The sequence below is a fragment of the Aureobasidium namibiae genome, assembly GCF_000721765.1.
Source record: "Aureobasidium namibiae CBS 147.97 unplaced genomic scaffold scaffold_33, whole genome shotgun sequence".
Taxonomy (NCBI): Eukaryota; Fungi; Ascomycota; class Dothideomycetes; order Dothideales; family Saccotheciaceae; genus Aureobasidium; species Aureobasidium namibiae.
The window spans coordinates 49397-71104 of record NW_013581176.1 but is presented as its reverse complement, the minus strand read 5'-3'; the positions used below and the strand labels follow the sequence as shown (position 1 = coordinate 71104).

Here is a 21708-nt window from a genome sequence, read left to right as displayed (position 1 = left end):
GGAGGTCGTTTCTGATGGTTCGAAGACCGCTCTGCTCTCCTTCTCCTATCTTTCCAGTTTCGGCAGTATGTCTCTATAAATTGTTGTTGCGTTCCGCTTAGCTAAGTTGCGAATCACCCATGTGGTGTGGTCATCAACGAATGCCATGGAAGCTCCTTCCTTGATTGAGATCCGTACCAAGTCTGCGTTGAAGAAGAGCAACAGGATTAGGGCTAGGGGTGATCCTTGTGGCAGTCCTGACTGAGGTAGATCTTCTACTTCAGATGTGAAGCTATTTACCACTACACTTACCTTCCTGTTAGTGCAGAGATCTGGGACCCATTCGATTATGGCCTCAGATATCCGTCTCGGTCTTAATCTTTCTAGGGGGGGATCTATTGCAACATTGTTATATGCTCCTTTAACGTCGAATGAGACTAATGACAAGGCCTTTCTGCCTTTCTAGGCATCGTAAACGGCTTCCTGAAGATAGGAAGTGGCATGTACTGTCGAGTTTTGTTTCCTTGCATCGAAGTGGTTGCTAGGCAGCAGTTTGTGCCAGACTGGTCCAAGAATGGAATCTACAGAATCTAGCCATAGTTCCAGTTCTATTTCTATACAACTGGAATCTCTAGAAACGAAGGTCAGTCAACTCCAGTTCTATTCCAGTTTCAGTTGGAACTTACCCTCCTCGTCGCTCTCGCTATCCTCGTCGCTCTCACTATCCTCGTCCTCGCCGTCTTCCTCGTCCTCTTCCTCATCGCTGCTGACCTCTCGCGCTTCGACGACCTGCAATACAGGAAAGTTTTGATGCAACTTCCAGCTTCTGAGGCACTCAATCATCTCAACATGCTCGAAGCTGATCTGTGCTCTGTCCCATGATATAGTCCGCCGGCAACTAGAAAAGATCCGCTCAGGCTCAGCAGAAATCGGATTGGCGGATAGGATGTCAATTGCCATGCGAGACAGGCTTGGATATTGGCGTTGTTGTTGTGGTTCAAGCCACCACTGTAGAGGGTCTTTGATGAACAGTGGGTCACCTTGTATAAAGTGTCGAAATTCGTCCTTACTCTTGACTGCCTTGACATGCATAAGGCCAGCCTTCCAGTTGCGGAAGCTAGTACCACCTCCCTCTACCTGACCACCCTCTAAGGGTGGTGTAGGTGCTGACGGAGGTGTGAACTTGTCCCGATACTCTCTGTTCCATAGCCCCGTGACAGCATCTTTTGCATCTCTGACCCAAGTGGTAGGCCATTGTTGTTCGACGTAGGACAAGCGATAGGATGTATGGAGGAGGATGGCGGCTTGATAGGCAGGTGTTCTGTCGTTCGTCCCATACCATGCTTCGACAGCGCATCGAGACGAGGTAAGAGCAGCGAGGAAGGAGGGATCGTACGCATGGCGAGCCATGGCTTCATCGTAGTGTAGGCGTAGAAAGTCCATTGCAATGACTACCTGTTCAACTAGTCAGTTTTGCACGGTCCTAGCGTCTAAATCATGCGGTTCTCTTGCCTGCTTGAGAGTAGCATTGTCGCCCTCGGCATCCTTGGTGATCAAGAGGAACTTCTTAAGGAAGTCGAAGGTGTATTAGATGACGCGCCAGTGCTCCGGAAATAAGGGAAATTGACGCAGTTCTGCGTGCTTCATCTGGAGTTGAGTGATGGTTTCTCGACATAGCAGCGCGCGCTCGAACATGGCGTAGTAAATGTTCCATCGAGTGGCGTTGCTAGCAATAGGAGCAAGACCAGTCTCTCGTCGGAACAATCTACTTAGGCGCTTCTTTAATTTGACAGTCTTCATGAACCACTCGAGGTGGCGAACGGCCTCCTCCGAGGCCCATCCGGACTCCTCTCTGTCGAGGATAGCCTCTGGTTGTGAAGTGTTCTTGACAGCCGCATCGATTGCTTCTTTAGACGATGTCTTCCAGAAGGCCTCAAGGATAAGCTTGTTTTGATGCCCCAAAACAGCGAGTGCGGTATTGAGTAGGATCCCAAATAATGCCCATATCCCGCTCCAAATCTTCAGACATCTCCTTCATCATGGTGTCGTTACAATCGGCATTATCGAAGGTCATGTATCCAGGATTGGTGGTGCCAAACTGCTTGATAGTCTGTATCAAACGGAGCGCAGTTTCAAGGCCGGCATGGCCTAACGGGGGGTTGTGTAGGTTGAGGAGAGCCTTGGTTAAGCTACCCTCGGGAGTAACCCATCGGGCAGTAACTGCAAGAAGTTCGATGGCGGCATAGTTCGATGTCCATGTATCACAGGTAAAGTGGATTTTGAGTCGCGACTGAGCGAGGGCCTGCTTAAGTTGTTCTTGCTGAAGGTCATATAATCGTTCGACACGGCGAGCAACACTGATATGGCTCTTGGTTAGGACGTCAGTAGCAGCCGGATTGAACATAGCAATTAGCTCATGAAACTCCGGATACTCAACGAGTCGAAAGGACATGTGGTGTCGAAGGAGGGTTTGTCTGCGTCAGAAAAGTCCTCTGTCGCTTAGAAGAGGGCTCAAGATCAGCGGTCTCTAGCGCGTCCAACAATGGAGACCCATCTGACTGATATCTTGACAAGGTATCCCCAAGGGAGTCTACTTGATCGGCAGTGATATTGAAACGCTTCTGGCCCTTGGTGACGAGTGATACGCTGTTTAGCGATGCGGTAGTCTGCGATGAGGATGTCGTCGTCGAAGTACTTGTTTTGAGTTTGAGACTCCCGTTGACTAAGGCCCAGATGAGCTCTAATATCTTGAGTATTGGTACGAGATTGACGCAGGTTGGACTGGCGCTTCTTGGGAGGCATGACAAGTGGTATAGGTAGGTTGTGTCAGAAGGGTATAGCGTAATTGTGGCGAGGACCTGACGTCGGGTGTCATGGGTGGTGCTTGTTATGGGTTAGAGAAATCAGCCTGGAAGACGCGACGACGTAACGTTGGAGCACGCGCTTTCATTGGCTCTAGCTGATTTTCGGCTCTTTCCGGCCAATCACAGGGCTGGGATTCGGTGTACATTGGCGTTGCTAAGGGGCCAGTCTTTACGTCAACCACGACGCGTTTGAACAACGCCCACGAGGCCTTAAAGCGTCGCGAGTAGCACCATAGCTTCAAGATCTCTACACCAACCACCATGGGCAACTAGACAGTCAAGATGGGATGTCTGGATCTGGACAGAGCTTGGAAAGTATGATCTTACGAATATGTAGAGGTATACGGAGGCTGTGAGATTGTGTACGATCGAAAGGTTTTGATGTAGCGGCAGAACTCCGGAGGAAGGGTCAAAATGTTCGAAGGGTCGATTTGTTCGTAGCATGGAGGTGAGACTCCATCTACTGATCATCATTGACGTCGATTACCGTCTTCTTCCACTTCCGAGCCTGGACCTTGCGGGTGAACAAAATGTCAATCTCGCGGAAGGACCTGTTCTTCATTTCGGGAATCCAGATCCAACTCATGACGGTACATATCAACGCAGTAGCAGCCCAAATATACCCACTCTTACCTCCGAGGTTCCACTTGTCGGTGTTGAGCATATAGCTCGCAAGGAAGATGCACGGGATGTTGACCAAGTAATATGCGGCACGTCCAACACCAGTCGTCAATGGTCTCAAGCGCACAGAAGAGGTTTCGCCAATGATAACCCAGGAGGCGGGAGCTGGACCAAGGCAGAAGAGGACCGAGACGATGAGGCCGAGGGAAGCTTGCGCGTTTGAGGCTGCTGTGCTGCGACCAACGGAGGCGGCGATACCAAGCGCAACCAAGAAGGCGCAGGCAATAGCCTGGCCGTAGACATAGATTGTACGGCGCCCCAGGTAGGTGGTCAGGACCCAGGAGACCATGACCATAATCCATTGTAGTGCAGAGGTGATGAGGCCGAGTGCGAAGGCGGTGTTGTCTGCCATGCCAGCCTCTACGATGATGTTAGTCTCGTATGAGCACATGCAAAATGATCACACTTACGTTTGAAGAAGTAGACGGCTTGGTTGGCAATCAGATTGCCCGTCAGGTTTTGAGATGCATACACACCGCACACGATTAATGTGCGATAGCGATCGGTGCCCTTCCACAACTCAAGGAGAGTAGGCTTCTTCACCGTCTTCTCAAGTTCAATAGTGCGACGCATCATAGATACTTGATCTTGAGGATTGTCGCCTGCGTTGGCACGGCCAAGACGTTTGACAGCTTTCTCTGCGTCAGCCAGCCTGCCCTTTCGCACCAACCACCAAGGCGATTCAGGTGCAATGAATAGGAGGATAGCGAGAGGAGTCGGGAACATCCACTGGAGTGCGATGGGAACTCTGGCAACACTGTTATCATAACGCACCCTCATGGCGAAAATCAGTATAGAACATACCTGTAAGAAGAGGCGTTGGGCTTGGACTGGAAGTGATAAGTGATACCACCAACGATAATTGAGCCGATTGCCCAAAACATTTGCAACATCTGCGTTGCCGGCGCTCTCAATCTCATTGGCACGATCTCCGAACAATAAGCAGGAGCATTAGCGATAAAAATGCCCCATGGGATGCCTTCCAAGACTTGGGAGGCGAAAAACATGCCCTGACTGTTACTGAAATAGAACACGAAGATGAAACCATTCAGGGCCATAAGGCCGCCGATAGTTGCCCAACGGTAACCAATCCAGGAAGTGATGGGACCAGCAAGGAAGCAACCGATGAAAGCGCCGACTGGACCAGCACATTGAAACGCCGATTGCCAGGAGGCTTCGATAATATAGTCGCCACTGATAGGGCTGTAGACGCCGAAATCCCTAGCGAACTGCTTCGTAGCTATGAATTGTCCCATCAGGAAGACACAGTAAGACTCCATGATCTAGACACAGTATGAGAAAGTGATTGGCTCTATCGTTCATCGGAGACAACATACGATAGTGCACGACATAATAAAGGCCCAGAAACTGGCAGCAGGATAAGCCTTGACGGCCTGCAGCACTGTCATATTGTGTTCGAGGTTCTCGGCATCGATGGCACCAGCTCTGTCCAAGCCGGATTTTTCGTCGAGATCGTAGGGTGATGCGGCATTGTAGCCAGGCTGCGCCTCGATCTCCATCGCTAAAGTCGGCTTCTTGTGGACGGTGTTATTCATGTTGGGCGAATTACCTGCCAAAAGTAGTAGGAAAGATGACAAGACTTGGGACAAATTGAGGGAGGGGGACCGACTGGATCTGGGGACTTTATGCACTAGGGTAGAAGGATCGCTCGTGCGAAGCCCGACGAGGGTCGGGGTATTGCGAGAAACTGTGGAGATTCCGGGGCGCGGGGTAGTAACGTCCGGGGTAAATCGTCACCGGGGCGATAAGCAAGTGGTGTCAACAGATGCCTGACCTTGGCTCCTCGGCGTATTCAGTAGCGGACCTGTTTGTCCCGTCATCCGGTAAGAGACGACAATCCCCTATAGCTCAGTTAACCAATAGAGAAAACACTCAGACACTTCTCATGATGTGATGACTTTCCTGCGAGCGAGGACGTGGGCTGCCCAAAGAGCCCTCTAAGGCCCATCGCGCCGAGTATCACGCCTACGGTACATCTTGAACCCAATCCTGATTTTTGCTCTCGCTCATCATAAGCATATGCCGAAGCCCTACAAAGCGTTGGCGACGACTTTAGGTCCACGGGCTCTTAGTGATTGACCATGGTTTTGCGTTGTACCCCCTGCAACTCTCTCGGGCGCAAAGATAGCGATGCCTAGACGAGATTCGACCCATGCTCCCGAAGAAAGTGAAACGAGGAACTACTACTCATAGTATAGTTGTCGTCAAGAGCATCGATTTGCTTCTTCAGCCGGATGTTCTCGAACGCGTAGATAGATAAACCCATCGTTGCTAGTCTCCAAGTTCCTGTTCTATCTAGCAATATTCGCAGTGACGGCTAGAGTCCAGAGACTGTGCGATCCTAGCAAGCGAGCATCTCACGAGTACATGTACAAGAGTTAGAGGACAATGCATGGACAAGATGTCCCATGCGATATGCGGCACATCAATGATTTGCCTGTTTGCTTGCATTGATGCAAGTGGACACGACTTGTGCAAGAGCTACCCCGCTCATCTCCGCTTTTCGCTCGGTCTTCTGGGACAATGTCATCCGTCCACCTCTTGATTGTCTTCCGGTTTAGGGTTAGCAAAACTTTCCATACATTACTATAAAAGCTATATTATGCTCCTAAACTTACAAACCTAGATGTGGTAAGAGAACAGGTGGTCTACCTTCTCTAGATCTCTTAGTACTAGTTAATGTCCTGGTCCTGTTGCAGGTCATCCTAGTCTTGTTGCAAGTCGTCCTCGTCCTGGTCCTGTTGCAAGTCGTCTTGAGGCATCGGGTCCTCGGGTTCGGGGGTGGCTTGGTCTGACGGAGGCGATGGCTCTCGCGGTAGTCTTCAGAATAGCTTCGCTGGCAGGAACCTCTGTAGGGTGATGTCTGCAATTGTTCGTGAATGCTGAGATGCCAGGCTGGTTGTTTCGGCGTAGAGGGTGATGCCTAGTCCTCCAAGTCTTGTAGGTAGTGCTACGAGATCTTGGTCCAGGGGTTTGCTGTCTGTTGAGCCTTGCAGGTATTTGACCATTTGTAACAGCCTTCGGTCAATATCTTGGAGCTCCTCTTGCAACTCTTGTCCTTCCAGGGTTCTAGGCAGAGTGGTTCAGGAATGAAACCCACTGAAATCAGCTCTGATTTCAAGTTTATTTCGAAGCTTCGAAATCGATATAGCTTGATTTCAGTTTCATGTAAATTTCATTCCAATTTCAAAGTGCTATATAGCTATCTCGTCGTCGCTACAGACGTCATCAATATCGGCGAACTCAGCGTCCTGGATTGGTAGTTCATCGAACTTTTGATGCTTCCTCCAGCTCTTGAGACACTCTACCATCTCAACGTGCTCAAAGGTGATTTGAGATCGATCCCATGGTATTGCGCGTCGACAACTGCTGAAGACCCTCTCTGATTCAGCAGACATTGGATTGGCTGAGAGGACGTCTATAGTCATCTTTGCAAGGTTGGATATTGACGCTGTTGCTGAGCTTCGAGCCACCATTGTAGAGTGTTGCCAATGGCAAGGGGATCGCCTTGAACAAAGTGGTCAAACTCATTAGTGACCTTCTTAACAAGTGTAATAGATTGCTTCCAATCTCCAAAGCCCCGCTTGACCTGTGGTGTAGCACTCGAAGCAGGAGCAGAAGGAGGTCTGTAATATTGTCTCTTGTAAAGCGATCTTGCAGCTTGTTTAGCGTCTTGAATCCAGTCATCAGGCCAGTGGTGGTCGACATATGCAGCTCGATAGGAATAGTGAAGAAGGATGGCAGACTGGTATGCAGGCGTCTGGTCATTTGTTGCATACCACGACTCATAGACATAGCGACTTGATTGAAGTGCGGTGAGGAAGGGAGTATTGCCAGCGTACTCGAGCCTCGGGGGTCGCTTCATCGTAATGGATTCGAAGGCAGTCCATTGCAACGATGACCTATAAGAATGTTAGCAATAGCTAGGTGATGCGCACGATGATACTGACCTGCTCAAGGGTCGATTCGTTGCCCTCAGTCTCTTTGGTAAGCACCAGGAACTGCTTCAAAAAATCGTATGTATTCTGAATGACTAGCCAGTCCTCCTTGTGAAGCGCGGATTTTCTCATTTCTGGATACTTCCACTGCCACTCTGATAGAGTCTCATGGCATGCAAGCGCACGCTCAAACATGCGATAGTAGCTATTCCAGCGAGTCGAGTTGTTGGTGACAGGAACAAGGCCGGTGAGCGACTTGAACTTCTGCGCAAGGCGACGGGTGCTTTTGATGGCCTTCATTAAGCACTCGAGCAGGCGAACTGACTGATCTACAGCCCAACCAGTATCACTACGGGCAAGGACTGCTGCAGGGTCGTCTGGATTGGATCGCTTTGCCTTGTCAATTGCTTCCTCTGTTGCGTGGTTCCAGAAGGCTTGCAGGATCAGGTTGTTTTGATGACCAAAGCAGCGAGTCCTGTACTGTATAGGATCCCAGTTGATATTGATGCCCTCGAGAAGCTTTGAGAGTTCATCCATCATCGTGTCGTTGCAGGTCGCATTATCTGAGGTGATGTAGACAGGGTTCTTGACGTCCAAGGCCTCAATGGTCTCAAAGAGACAAGGCGCAGTAGGCTTGCCGGCGTGGCCATTGGGTAGGTCGTGTAGGTTCAGGAGTGCTTTGCTCAACCTACCATCAGGTGTGACCCATCGACCAGTCACTGCGAGCAGTTCCAGGTTACCATAGTTCGATATCCAGCTGTCAATTGTGAAGTGGATCTGGGACTTTAACTGCGCAATGGACTGTCTAAGTTGGTCCTGCTGAACGTATTAGAGACGCTCGATGTGCCTAGCGACGGTAGTATGACCCTTAATCAGGTCGTTGTTATTAGTAGCACGTCGAAGAGCTTTATAAGCGACATTAAACGAAGTAGTCCTTAGTATAAGCCTCGCCCTTAAACCTAGTAACTATTAACCACTTCTATGTCAATTTACGACACTAAGCGACCGAGCAAGTGTTAGTACCTGCTCCTACTATTGTTCTAAATATACGTTAGGTCTCGCCTGTCCCTATTAAGCTTAACACTACTATTAGTTAGGATAGCTTCTAGGAGGGTGTTAAACTAGCTTACCTAGACTAGTTAGGAGGCTTTAATAGGGCTAAAGTAGCACTTAATTAAGACTACTAGAACCTCCGTATACTATTTAATTCGTCTAATAAGTAACTATCTCGTGTCGTTAAGTAAAGCGGCCTTCGTATAGTGATCTATAAGGAATTAACGAAGTTCGTCGATAATTATAAGTAGAGCTAGCGTAGCTCGAATTAGACAAGTCCCTAGCGTCGTCTAAGTAACCCTACCCCTCGCTATGGTGTTGCTAGCGCTACTTCTATTACCTTAAGCTCCTCTTTCTCCCCTTATAATAGCTCTAACGGTTAGATTTAATGGTATATAGCTCCTCTCAAACAGGTTTCTAATGCTAATACCGTCTTAAGCCTAGTAAGCTACGCGCTTAAGATGTAAAATCCATTACGCTATATACGCCTCCGAGTCTATGTCGTTAGCCCTTAGCGCTAGATCCCTCTATCTACGTAGCTATTGTTTTAAGAGGTAGAACGTCTATTTAATAGGGTTAAGGTATAGTAAATATGGCGGCAGGTATAGTAGATGTACACTAAACTAGCGGCCTAGTTTAGTAATCTATTAGGTGTTAATTTACTATAGCGTCTATACTAAAATTTACTATATACCTTATCTAAGTAATAGGTCGAGTAGTTATCTATAATAACTATCGACCTTTTTCTAGGGGAGGGCTCGTATTAAGGTAATACTACGGTCTCTAGCTAGTACTCGTATATCGCTTAAGTAATAGCTCCTTCGACGACGAGAGTTACTCTAGGTATATACCTATAAATATCTAGCGTAGGCAGTACTAAACACCGAGTTTTATTTATTAGCTCTAACCTTATATACGCTAGTAGGCCTATCTAACTCTAAGATCTATTACGGAAGAGGACCTTCTCGCTTGCTATAGACTTATTAAGAAATAAGACCATATTAAGAGGGTTAATACTAACTTTAAGGCCGTAAGCTATTAGGTTATAGAGCTCCTTAAGATATACGACTTATTAAGAGGTTAATTAATAAGCTACGATACGAGTATTAACCTTCCTTAAGAGCTCCCCCTTAGCTAGTAGTCTATAGACGGTCGATTTATTAACCACTATATCGAATTAATACTATAATTTAAAGACTAGCTCCTCTTACTAAAGATCGTTCCTATAGTAGAGTAGCTCTATAAGATACTTACGTATAACTAGTATTATCTTTCTTAGAGCGCTATAGCGCTTTACTACTAAAGAAGGCTTCTAAACCTAGCTAAAGAGCTCTATATTCTACTATATATAAAAGACTATCCTTTACGCTATATAGGGCACTACTTTAAGTACGGTATTTACGTCGTAATTATCGTAGAATATGGCCTTAATAAGGTCCTTATCGTATTCGTTTAGAGGCATAATTATAGCTTAAGTTAGACGCTATACTACGTACTTAAATTAGCGCTAAAGTCGCTTAAAAGTCGATATTAGTAGAAGGACGTCTACCTATAGCTATTCTACCTTTATAATGACGACGAGAGCTATATAGACTATATATAACGGTTAGGAAGCTATATAATAGTTAGATTAGAGCATTAAGTTTAAAGGAGGGGGTAGCGAAATGCTACGAATTCTATAACTAAGAATAGTTACTAGGGTCTAGTATAGGGAAGCTCCTAGATCTGTTATACGGTACGTCTTTAGCATAATTATTACTATATAGTAGAGGAACCATTTCTATAAGAAAACGCTTAAAATTTTGTATATAGATAGATATATATTAAAGAACTATATAGTACTAATTTAAGCCGATTCCGAGTTTATTAAAGTAAAGGGTTCGGCTTTTATAGAGTAAAGAGTTCGGGTTAAAGTGATAATCCAAAACCTTAATTTTGTGTAGGGTTTTAAAGGGTTCGACTCTAACCCTCTATCTTCTAATGTTAGCGGCTATACGTAAGTAAGATATATAACTAGTAGCTAAGCTACTCGGTATAGAAGAAAACGCGGTATAATCTTCGGTTTATCCTATTATAACTACGACTTATAATATCTTATAACTATAGCGACCTATCTATAAATGATATAGACGTTACGGTCCTATATAAAGCCATTCTTAAATCGTATACTTATAATCTCGGTTCCTTATACTAGTTAACCTATAGTAATATATACGTATAGTAGTAGTAGTTCCTAGACTTTATCTACGTATCGAAGCCATTATTATATATGTCTAAGCTACTAGTGTCCTATTCGACTACGTAGCTTTCGTCTATTTCTATAATCTTTTACGCGGCCTAGTATTACTTCTCGTTTATCTTCGAGCCTATTTATCTTATTATTTAGAAACGAGATTCTACGCTTTATATAAGTTAGGTCGTCTTCTAGATTATTAAGTAGGATACTAAACCTATCTACTTTATTATTACTCTATATAACCTTACTCTATAAGATGTTTTCTACGTCTATTACTATACTAGTTACTATTAACTTAAACCGAGTAACGGGTATCTTATAGCTATAAAGTAATATAGTTTTATTACTACTATCCTAGAGAACTACGCCCTAGTTGCTATAATCTCGAGTAATAAGTTTACTATAAGCTAGAAGACTAAGCATCTTACCTATTAGACTATATCTACTATTAGCTAGATAACGTTCTTATATCTTAAGAAATCTTCTATCGTTATCCTTACCCTAATAGTCTTATTTAGTTAATAGTAGTATTACCTTAACTATAAAGATGCATATATAGTATACTACTCTAGCTAGTATATATAAGAAGTCGTTCGCTTTATAGAGTCGACCTATCTCCTCTAAAATACTAAGTATAGCTAGAAAGTGTAATAGTCTACTACTAAAGACATCTCTATAGATAGTAATAAAGATAAAAGACTTAATAAGTCTAAGTAGAGTATCTATTCTTATACTATTATTACTATACGGCGTCTATATTAAGCTCTATAGTTCCTTAGTAAGAGTCTTTTAATTATCCTTCTATAGGAATAGTCGGTAAGCGTCTACTATATAGTTATTAGTTATTACGCCTTTCTATTCCTTACCGGTATAAATAGTTATATTATTTAAAGTGCTACTATCTAAGTCGTCATTATTATTACTACTACTATTACTATCGCTTCTAGTATTACTACTCCTAGTGTCGCTAATAGAACTACTATCTAAAGCTCCTCTAGTTCGGTCCTACTAACTACTTATAATTTTAGCTTAACGAACGTAATTTCTATAGATATACTTATCTTAACTTTAAACAATTCTTATAATATAGTAGATAAATCTCTTCTAGTAGCTAGTATAGCAAAGTTAAGACTTAGGGTTTTATAGCCTTAAAAGCGGTCTAATATTAGCTTTAGACCTCTTTATACTTTATAGCTATCGATAGGTTTCTAGATTAGGTATTACTAGACTAGTAACGTATTTCTCGACTAGTGATTTAACTAGTCTTGAAACGTGCTATAGTTCTTATTTATCTTTATTAGCTAGCTAACTTCTATTTAAGAGATGTCTAAAATTACTTCTAGTAAGATGCTATAGATATCTAGTACGCTTAGACTAGAGCGAATGATCTAGTTTTATAATATTACTATTAATAATCTTAAGATCTCTATCGTATTATATCCTTACTATATTCTATTCGTCTAAGATTTATAAAGTGTCGAGATTACGCTATTATCTTATTATAATAGTATCTCTAAGATTGTTATTTAAGACTTATAAACCTTCTATAATGTCGTCTCCCTTATAGTTAATAGTAAAGTACCGTTATTAACTACCTATAGAAGAGAAAGACTATACGTAGACATAATGCTAGTACTCTCTATTATCCCTTATTAACCGCTATTTATACTTTTTGTTATAGTGCTTATAGACCTTATCTTAACTAATAGTAATATAACTATACTCTTCTTTATTATAGATAAATACGTCTTATAGTCTACTAAGTAACTAAATTAGGGGCTCTAGTAGCGGTAGTAATTTTACTTAAGTCGGCTATAAGATGTTTAAGTAAGAGAATGCCGTAACTATAGTAGCTTTCTCTTATATAGTCCTACTATACTTAGTACGTAGATAATTGCTAAGATTAGATATAGCATAGTAGTAATGTTTATAGATAAGCACTTTATATAGTGTCTTATACTTAGGGTTTATAAAGATTAAGCATAATTAACCTACGTTACGCCTAATCTCTAAGCGATAATCCTATTAGGTCTTACGTTAACTAATACTTATTTTACTAGAATATAACTTAATAGAATATATATTACTTTAAACTTACTTCTATTAGATATTAAGTATTTATAAGTTATTCTTAGTTAAGATCTAGACTATCTATTCTTACTCTTTATTCTTACTTATAAGATTATCTAATCTAGATAAGGCTAACCGCTTTTAGCTCTATCTCTACTAAGAATGTTCGGATTATACTAGGTAGGATATATTAGTTACCTATACGTAGCTTTCTAAATTACAGGTACTTATTGCATAGAGGATGGTCGAGATATGACGCTTATATGAGATAACTTGCTAAGCGTCTGCGACTCGACATCTTCCAATTGCGCCCTCCCATGGTCGCAATCTTAAAAGGTCGTTCGAGTTCTGGTTATGGGAGCCAAGCTCATAATTACCAATGATCCACTCCTGAACATCGACCTCGCGCAGTCCCAAGTACTCCTTATGCTTTCCTGTCAAATTTGTAACAGTTACAAAACACTCATCGTCAGTGAAGCGACGGAATGCGACAACGTCCTTATCTTCTGGATCCAGGATCTGGAAACCACCATAGATGAAGACGTCCTTGTGTTCTCGACGAAACTTCAGGCAGCGCTTCCAGTACGATAGGACTGACTCAGTGTCAGGAACCTGTCTCGCCGCGTTCACATTGGGGTAGTCATCATTGACTCGCATCCATGGCTTGATATGCGATTTGCAGAACCCAGCATGCGGTGATGAGTTCCATTGCATCGGAGTTCTGGTGTGGTCTCTGGCCTTGAGTTGGAGTAGCGCGCGTGCCCAATCCAACTTGCGATGGTTGTTGGCATACTGTATCGAGGCACTGTGAAGCAAATAAGTATTTGCTTAAGACGGCATGAAACGTTCATGACTCACGCTTCCCAATAGTTTTGCGACTCGACATCCTTGTATTCACCAATGGCCCAGTCACGAGGAATATTCCTCATGCCTAACTCTTGGCCTTGGTAGACGTATTCAGTTCCTCCAAGTGTGATGGATTTGGTGCAAAGCATCTTCGCAGAGAACTCACGCCATTGATCGCTATCGTCGGCAAAACGAGAGATAGATCGTGGACCATCATGGTTCTCTGTAAAGACAGCATTCCATCCGCCACGTTTAATCATCAGATTCTGGGTCTGGTCATGGATTCGTTTCATGTCTGTAGCGTCCCACTCTTGATACGACCACTTGGACTGACCAGGTGAATTGTCCATGTTCAAGATCTTGAAGAGGAATATCATGTTGAGTGGTCCTTGCATGCCCACAGTCCGGATGATCTCGTCCTCGTCGTTAATGAAAGGCATCTCGCCAACGGTGATCGTATCGTATTCATCAAGCACAGTCCTGATCTCGCCTAGATACTCATACAGCCTGGGCCCATTAGCGTAAAAGGCATTACCAGGCTGGTAGTATTGACCGGGAATTGTCTTTTCGGCATCCGGAAAATCCGGAGTCTTCGAGATGTGGTCGATGACATCCATTCGAAATCCGCACACGCCGCGCTCTAGCCAGAAGCGGATGATGCTATGGACGGTATCACGGACGTCTGAGTTTTCCCAGTTGAGATCCGGCTGCTCTGGTGAAAATAGAGACAAGTAATACTCTTGGGTCTTCTCGTCCCACTGCCAAGCTGATTTCGTGGTGTCCAAGATGCGGCACCAGTTGTTTGGAGGCATACGTCTACCGTCTTTATCGACTTTGCCCTTTCTCCAAAAGTACCAATCTCTCTTGGGGTGGTCTGTGGAGGAGCGGGAGTCGAGAAACCAGGAATGCTACACAGAATTAGACTCAACGGCAACGAGTGCTGTGCAAAGAGCGTCACCTGGTCCGAGGTATGGTTGACAACCAAATCCATCATGAGCTTCATTTCACGCTTTCCGAGCTGGGCGATCAGGTTGTCCACGTCCGCGAGAGTTCCATAACGATGGTCAATGTCGGTGTAATCAGAGATATCGTAGCCCATGTCGATCTGTGGACTCTTGTATACTGATGGGCTGTGAGCTGAGTCTGTCATATATCTCTGCATACTTACTTGGTGACAACCAGATCACATCGACTGTGACACCGTTAGCGAGGCGCTTGATTTTGCGAAGCAACACTTACTCCCGAGCTCCTTCAGGTAGTCAAGTCTGCTCGTGATCCCGTTGACATCTCCAAAACCATCATCGTTGGTATCTTGGAATGAAGCTGGATAGATCTATCTGACGTTAGTCGTGAACGCAAACCAAATCCAAGCCTAGACACTGTGTAGCGTACCTGATATACCACACATTCCTTCCACCAGGCGCGCTGTCGCTTGGAAGGCTCAATCTTTGACATATTGTCCGGCAGACTCCTGGCGTTGGGAAAGTGTTGGTGTCGGAATTTAGCAGAGATGTACCGTCGAGAAATTGGTAACGACGAGGCGCGAAAGATATTGTGGGCAACCGTCGGCCTGCGGAAGATTTGCATAGGTTGAGCTCGATAGTAAGGCGCGATACGCACAGAATGTGAACGGTGAGAGACCGGGTCCAGCTGGCTGTCAGTACTTATTTGGAACGATTATGAAATCAACGCCATCTCGAAAGTACTTCGATAAATCATATTAGTCTGTCATCATGCAGCAATCTGGGTCTCCGTGTCCATCGGTCGTTCAAGCATCATGCACCCACCCCTGTCATATTAGAGGCCTGTCGCGTGTCAAAGTATCATTCCTTCTCGGCATTGTTTTCGTTCCAGTGTGCTTCGTTTATACCCCTTGATCTTGCTCGTTTTGGCAATCGAATGTTGCGCATGACGCTAGACCCTGTCACCAGAATCCCATCACGACGTCACGCTTCGATGGTCAAACTCGTCCAAGGCACCTGACGTGCTTATGTATGCCTGAAAAATAAGAGCGACGGAATGGAAACCATGACGATCGAAGCGACCCGCAAGATGAAGAAAGACCGCAGCCGTAGACGAGATGTGGAAAAACAAGCGAGTGAGTGAGAGATAAGAAGTCAGGGCGACGAACGAGAGCCCAGGTAGATGGAGTGACCAGAGAGATATCAGTTTGTTTATGTAAATGACAAGAGCTAGAACGCTATTCTATCATGCCGCACATGCGCATTTCCACATCCAAGCCAAGTAGCCATCTCTCTAGCGCACTCTCATCCATATCCCTCAGCCATTGCGCTGTCTCGTTGCGCACTTCTGCAGCAAGTTTCTCGTAAGCTAATTTGTCGCTCATAAGCTCGTTCAAGGTTTTCGCCCATGGTTCGATATCTTGCTTAGGGACAACATAGACGCCGTTCGCATCGCGAGTTCCATCAATAGGCTTCACTGGAATGCTGTGAGCTAGACCGCGCATAGCCTCAGGCAGCGCACCTGCGTCCGAGCAGATCACTGGGATACCGCGAAGATGGGCCTCGATGACAACAATGCCCCACGCCTCGTACCAGACAGAGGGTACAAGAAGCACTTTGATTTCTCGCCAGGCTTCGTTCATATCCGTGCACGACGGACGTAATCTTCGAGCAGTGTGTCAGTCTTGCATGTCACACGCTCACGATATAGTACTCACGTCACGTTTTTCAAGCAGTACATCTGCTTTGCCAGAGCATCATCGAAGCCCCAGCTTTTATACACCAGAAACTCGAGATGGGGGCAAGCTTCAGCAAGGCTCAGGAGGATACTGGATCCTTTGACCGCACAAGGATTAATCATACCAACAAAAGGCTGGTTCCAGTTGTGCATCTGAGTCGGTAGCTGGTGTTTGACCTCCTCGAGATAAGTCCACGGATGGTGCACGAAGAATTTTGTCTGCAGCTGACCATACTTCATCGCGTAGTCCTGTATGGCTTGGGAGACACTCCAGATTCCGTCGAGCTGTCGAAGGAGGTCGAATTCTCTCGGAGAACTCGCGTGTCCCGGCAAGCCACCGGCGAATGGTCCAAAAGGCAGTTGCTCGGCAGTGTGGACAACAGCAACGCGACAAACCTCCATGTCAGGAAGCTCAAGAGTACTGGTGGCTTGCATCGACAAACCATCGTTTGAGATGATGTGCGTGGGGGCGAACCTTCTGATCTCATCCTGCAAAAACGTCACAAAATCAGACATCGGGGCAGATAGTTCTCCTTTCTGCTCGAGATTGTCGTTAGTGAAATGTCCTTCGACACGCCATGGTTTCCAGATCCGGATATGTGGAATCTTGGTACCTCGATGTAATCCGCAGTTTCCCTGCCCATCTCTTGGTGTAGATTCTCTTTTCCTCCAAATGCAGCGTCGAATGCTTCTTTCTGCAGCGCAATAATCTCCACTCCGTCTTTCATCGTCAAGTGTACGACATTTACTTCGACGTCAGCTGCGTCATTTGCCTTGCGCATTAGAACTGTTCTTCGACGTAGGCGAATATCGTGCTCATTAGCCCGGGCCATCGTTTGGACGTAATCCTCAACTTCATTCTCAAGGAAGTAACATAACTGTCGAACCGAGTGGCCCCTCGAGGCAAGATGGCGCAGTAGACAAATGTTGGCTTTGTAGCCTCCTGAGGAAGAAAAAAGGCCACGAGCGGTCTGGATAAGGAAGACCCGCATGGACGAACATTCCGAGCTCTCCAAGGAGGTGACTGACGTGTCATCGGAGAGTGAGAATGATGAGTCAATGGAGGAGCGAGACTCCATAATGAAGTGGTCAAAGAGAACAAAGAACAGACGTCGGAAGCTGGGACAGGTGAGTAAAACTTCTTGTGAAGGCGAATATGCACCGCTATTTGTACATACAGAACACCGACCAGCACGCTTTGCCCCAGTGTAAAGCTGTATGACCCTCTCGAGGATATCTGCTGTAGGTCATATTGGTACATCCTGGGCGATATAAGGTTTCATTCTTTCTTCCGCTACTCTCTACTGTTCTCAACTACCTGCAGAGAACACTAAAGACCCCCAGGCGGTCGTACTTGTCGCTGCGCAAAATCAAAGGCTACGCGCTAGACGAGTGGGCCTTTTTTTGAACGCTCCTGAGCCCTCGCTCTCGTCTCTCAGGGTGCGGATGCTGCAATCTCAGAAGCCCATCCACAATTGGACGTGCACCTCTCGTACTCACATTGTTGATGACAGTCAGCGATGACGAAGACGGCCGAGCCCACCGCAAATCTTCGAGATCGAAAAGCCCGCCGCAAGAACTCAAAGTTTGTGAACGCATATGGAGTTTGACGAATCCTGAGGTTGTTCTGATGGAGAAGGGACCGCTCTCCGTCACAGGTCGAGCTACTTCCGAAGATCGGCATGCGCGACACTGCAATCGTGTCCAACACCGATATTAGCTTTTGCTTTACGATACTTGCTCAAGCTTTGCCATCACTTGTGATCGTGGATGAAGCGAACTGTGCATTCTCGTACCGTAGGCGCTCAACGTCATTGGCAGGTACGAGAGCGAGACGGAGATGCTACGCTTGTGAGGGCCCCACAAGTAGATACCTCCAAGATGTACATGTTCTCTCCACGAAGCGTATGCGGAGAGGATGCCGCCAGTCCACGGGTACGACCTCGCCGAGTGGAGTGCCGAATAACGTCCCCTATTTGGCTTTCGGCTTCTGTAGAAATTATCGATCAAGACTATCTCGAAGCCTTTTTTCTGGTAACATGACCTCATTGCCACGCAAGTACCTTTGTCTTACCAGTGGTCTGATCAAATCACGGCCTGTAAGTTTGGCTCACCGCAGGTCACAGATTCGCGCTTTGAACCTTTTTGTGGCCATGGGATGAACGAACAGGACAAGGTGGTCGCTCCCCAGATGGACTTAGCTTGTCACCGCTATACGAGACATACCCAGGACAAGCGTCCAGCTTGAATTCTGCCTGGCGTGATCAGAAACTCAATTCCTTGTCTCTCGTTCAAGCAGATACCTTGCATCAGACTTCGACGAGAAAGATAGGACGCGCACAAGACAGCTGAGGGAAACAAACTCTCTGTGATGGAAATGACACATTTCCAACAACATATAAACCTGCTGCCCTCCCCTTGGTGTCAATCCCGAACACCATCACTTTGATCCTTAACCCAGACTTGACAGAAATTCCAATCTGAAAATCATGCCCGAGGTAGCAACCAGGTACGAGGCGCTTCCACGACGCACTGCGCGTTGTGTAGCAGGCTGACCGGAACGAAGCAATGTTGTCACCACTGACTACAAGCCGCATCCTCACGACACGATGAAAGCCGCTCAATGGATAGGAACAAAGCAGATTGAAGTCGGCGTTGTTCCCAAGCCCATGATCACTGCGAACAAAGATGCGATCGTCAGAATCACTCACTGCACCATCTGCGGTTCCGATCTTCACATGTATGTTGGCGAGCTCAACTCAGCCATGCAGAAGGGCGACATCATGGGTCATGAGGCTATTGGCATCGTCGAAGATGTCGGTTCAGAAGTTACAACGCTTCAGAAGGGCGACCGCGTCATCATCCTCCCGGTCATTGCCTGCGGAGAGTGCTTCTATTGCAAGCGAGAGGAATACTCACTCTGCGACAAAACTAATCCCAGCAAGGAGATGGAAAGCATGTGGGGACATCGTCTTTCTGGCATCTTTGGATACTCACACCTTACTGGCGGTTATCCTGGCAATCAGGCCGAATGGTGTCGCGTTCCTAATGCGAATCTGACTTGCGTCAAGGCCCCCATGAGTGTCGACGCCAGGAAGCTCGTTGCTCTTGCTGATGTCACACCCACTGCATGGCACGGTTGTGAGCTTGCAGAGGTATCGAAGGGGGACGTGGTAGGCGTCTGGGGTTGTGGAGCGATTGGACTGTCCATTCAAGCACTTTCTCTCTTCCGTGGTGCAAAGACAGTCTATGCCGTTGACAAGGACCCCGCACGTCTCGCCATTGCCCGCTCCTTGGGGGCCATTGCGATCGACATCAACGAGCATTCTGATGTCGCCGAGTACATACTCTCCATCGAGCCCCACGGACTGGACAGAGGCATCGAGGCCAGCGGATTCCGAAGCGAGACGTCTGTAGCCCACACTTTGATGCGCAAAGTCGGTCTCGAAGGCGATCAAGGCGATACTGTGACTTCGATCATCAAGAGCACCAGAAAGTGTGGCAACATTGCCCTCATTGGAGATTTCTTCTTTAATACCAACCAGTTCCCCATTGGTATGCTCATGGAGAAGACCATCACCCTTCGTGGTGGGCAGCTCATGGCCCAGAAGGTAGTGTTTCCAAAACCTGTAGGCTGCAGCCGACACTGACTATATCTGCACAGTACTTTCCGTATCTCCTCGATATTGTCGTCAAAGGACAGTACGACCCGTCGTTTGTCGTGACTCACACAGGTATGTATCAGTGTCTCGGATGAAGTCATGTTTCGGGCACTGATCGCGTCGTAGACAAATTCGAGAAGATTCCCGAGAGTTACGCGCTCTTCAACGAGCACAAGATTCCTGGTGGATTGAAGGTGTGTTTGGCCACGGAATATGGAAGATCACTTGGCTTGTCTGCTTGATGGTGCTGAGTTGAAAGCGTTGGGAAACGCTTTGGAGAGTCCGTGCTACTGCCTGTGTGTGATGTATGTCACTTCTGATGGTGTTGGCGCATCACAGTCGAAGATAGACCTTGGTATATGTGGGTGGCACGCATTGAGTCCGTGACTGCCAAGCTCTGGCCGGTTGTTGTGTGCTGCTACATTCTCTGGCAGTTAGACGTCATGGTTTGATTCTTGTGCCACCGGGTGATGGTATCGGCATGGCCAGAGGAAGATGTGCCAGGACGCGAAGAGATATGTGTCGAGTCGAGCTGGTGTTCAAGAAGGAGGGCGGTCATGACGGCCGAGTCTTGGCACGGCCCCCCGGACTTTCCATTGCTTGTCGCGTGTTGACCTCTAGGGACCCTCGGACCTTCGAAGCGCTCTTGTTTGCGTCTTGACTTCCCAAACGCACATGTCTTTCACACCTGCACGACAAGCCCATGACGCACCTCGGGCTCATCGCTCGCTCAACCATTGTACAGCATGTCGAATAGGCCGGCTGGGTGAGCGGCGCAGCGTCCGACAGACGCGACAGCCCAAGACGTGTTACAGCTCGACTACTCGGTGAGCTGGCGTCGACGAGTGCTGCGGCTCGCTGCTGATGGCTGACTTTGCTCATAGACTCTACGTATGATCGTACCGGACGCAGTCTCTTCTCCGGCGGCTCAAGTCGTGTTACTCGGCGCACGCAGCGACGAGCGAAGGCGACAGGGTCGTCTTCGCCTGACACAACCGCCCCAAGCACCCCTCTTCTCGCCCGACACTGCCCTTGGATCGCCTCCGTCCAGCTCGCCGTTTAGTAGATGATGGAAAGAGATGCTTGGGACAGATCATCTCAGATGCACGTTGTAGAGAACTTGGACATTGCTGCCACGGACTACAAGATCACCAGCGACAAGCTACTCCAACTCTAAGACTTGGAGCATCTCCAGCATCTCCACACTTGGCCAGCAAACCGTCTCGGAACAACCCCCTGCGAGCTGATGGCCGTCAGGTTGATCATATTGATCAGAGCGCTGCCAAAGCCAAGAGTCTTTCGATTCTGGCTTAAACTCGACTTCTTCTGCCATGAGGAAGAAGTCGAAGCCATCCTTCACCTACATCGCAGACGTCCACAGTTTGCTGATTTCGACAGTCGCGAGGGCTATTTGAAATACCCCTCAAAGATCGCGGAGGTTGAGTCTGGAGGACTGTCTGACTTGACAAGGTTTCTCTGACGGGTAACGGGTATCACAGCCGAACTCCAGCATACTACTGCACTGAGAACGATATGGTTGAGCTGCTTTCAAGGGCGTTACGATACAACATCTTTACGGTCTTCTCCTCGCCGCTCGAAGCATGTCTCTGTAGAGTAGAACCATGTTCCTCTCGCATGAAGCACTCTATATCCGAACT

At 46.6% G+C, this 21708-nt stretch overlaps 6 protein-coding genes across 6 annotated transcripts; 1 reads left to right on the top strand and 5 right to left on the bottom strand.

The window, feature by feature from the left end:
* Window positions 1–3303: 3303 nt before the first annotated feature.
* Window positions 3304–5080, bottom strand: M436DRAFT_58889 (putative MFS maltose transporter; the record flags this gene model as incomplete). The annotated part of the gene is made up of 4 exons (XM_013566938.1): window positions 3304–3884; window positions 3935–4272; window positions 4329–4807; window positions 4862–5080. 4 exons carry the CDS (start codon window positions 5078–5080, stop codon window positions 3304–3306), a joined length of 1617 nt encoding a protein of 538 aa, XP_013422392.1.
* Window positions 5081–7330: 2250 nt separating this feature from the next.
* Window positions 7331–7783, bottom strand: M436DRAFT_68344 (uncharacterized protein; the record flags this gene model as incomplete). The annotated part of the gene is made up of 2 exons (XM_013566960.1): window positions 7331–7447; window positions 7496–7783. The coding sequence occupies 2 exons, from the start codon at window positions 7781–7783 to the stop codon at window positions 7331–7333; spliced, it is 405 nt and encodes a 134-aa protein (XP_013422414.1).
* A 3499-nt stretch (window positions 7784–11282) lies between these two features.
* M436DRAFT_58934 (uncharacterized protein) lies at window positions 11283–11501 on the bottom strand (the record flags this gene model as incomplete). Its single annotated transcript, XM_013566942.1, has 1 exon — window positions 11283–11501. A coding segment is annotated over one exon (219 nt), but the record flags the coding sequence as incomplete, so codon positions are not given.
* Window positions 11502–13118: 1617 nt separating this feature from the next.
* On the bottom strand, window positions 13119–15143 carry M436DRAFT_77076 (alpha-glucosidase; the record flags this gene model as incomplete). The annotated part of the gene is made up of 5 exons (XM_013566959.1): window positions 13119–13647; window positions 13701–14596; window positions 14647–14810; window positions 14928–15021; window positions 15081–15143. The coding sequence occupies 5 exons, from the start codon at window positions 15141–15143 to the stop codon at window positions 13119–13121; spliced, it is 1746 nt and encodes a 581-aa protein (XP_013422413.1).
* Window positions 15144–15888: 745 nt separating this feature from the next.
* M436DRAFT_58940 (uncharacterized protein) lies at window positions 15889–17221 on the bottom strand (the record flags this gene model as incomplete). Its single annotated transcript, XM_013566945.1, has 3 exons — window positions 15889–16315; window positions 16369–16925; window positions 17003–17221. The coding sequence occupies 3 exons, from the start codon at window positions 17219–17221 to the stop codon at window positions 15889–15891; spliced, it is 1203 nt and encodes a 400-aa protein (XP_013422399.1).
* Window positions 17222–18877: 1656 nt separating this feature from the next.
* On the top strand, window positions 18878–21227 carry M436DRAFT_86594 (GroES-like protein; the record flags this gene model as incomplete). Its single annotated transcript, XM_013566958.1, has 6 exons — window positions 18878–18897; window positions 18955–19999; window positions 20053–20122; window positions 20177–20244; window positions 20935–21112; window positions 21166–21227. 6 exons carry the CDS (start codon window positions 18878–18880, stop codon window positions 21225–21227), a joined length of 1443 nt encoding a protein of 480 aa, XP_013422412.1.
* Between the last annotated feature and the right edge of the window lie 481 nt (window positions 21228–21708).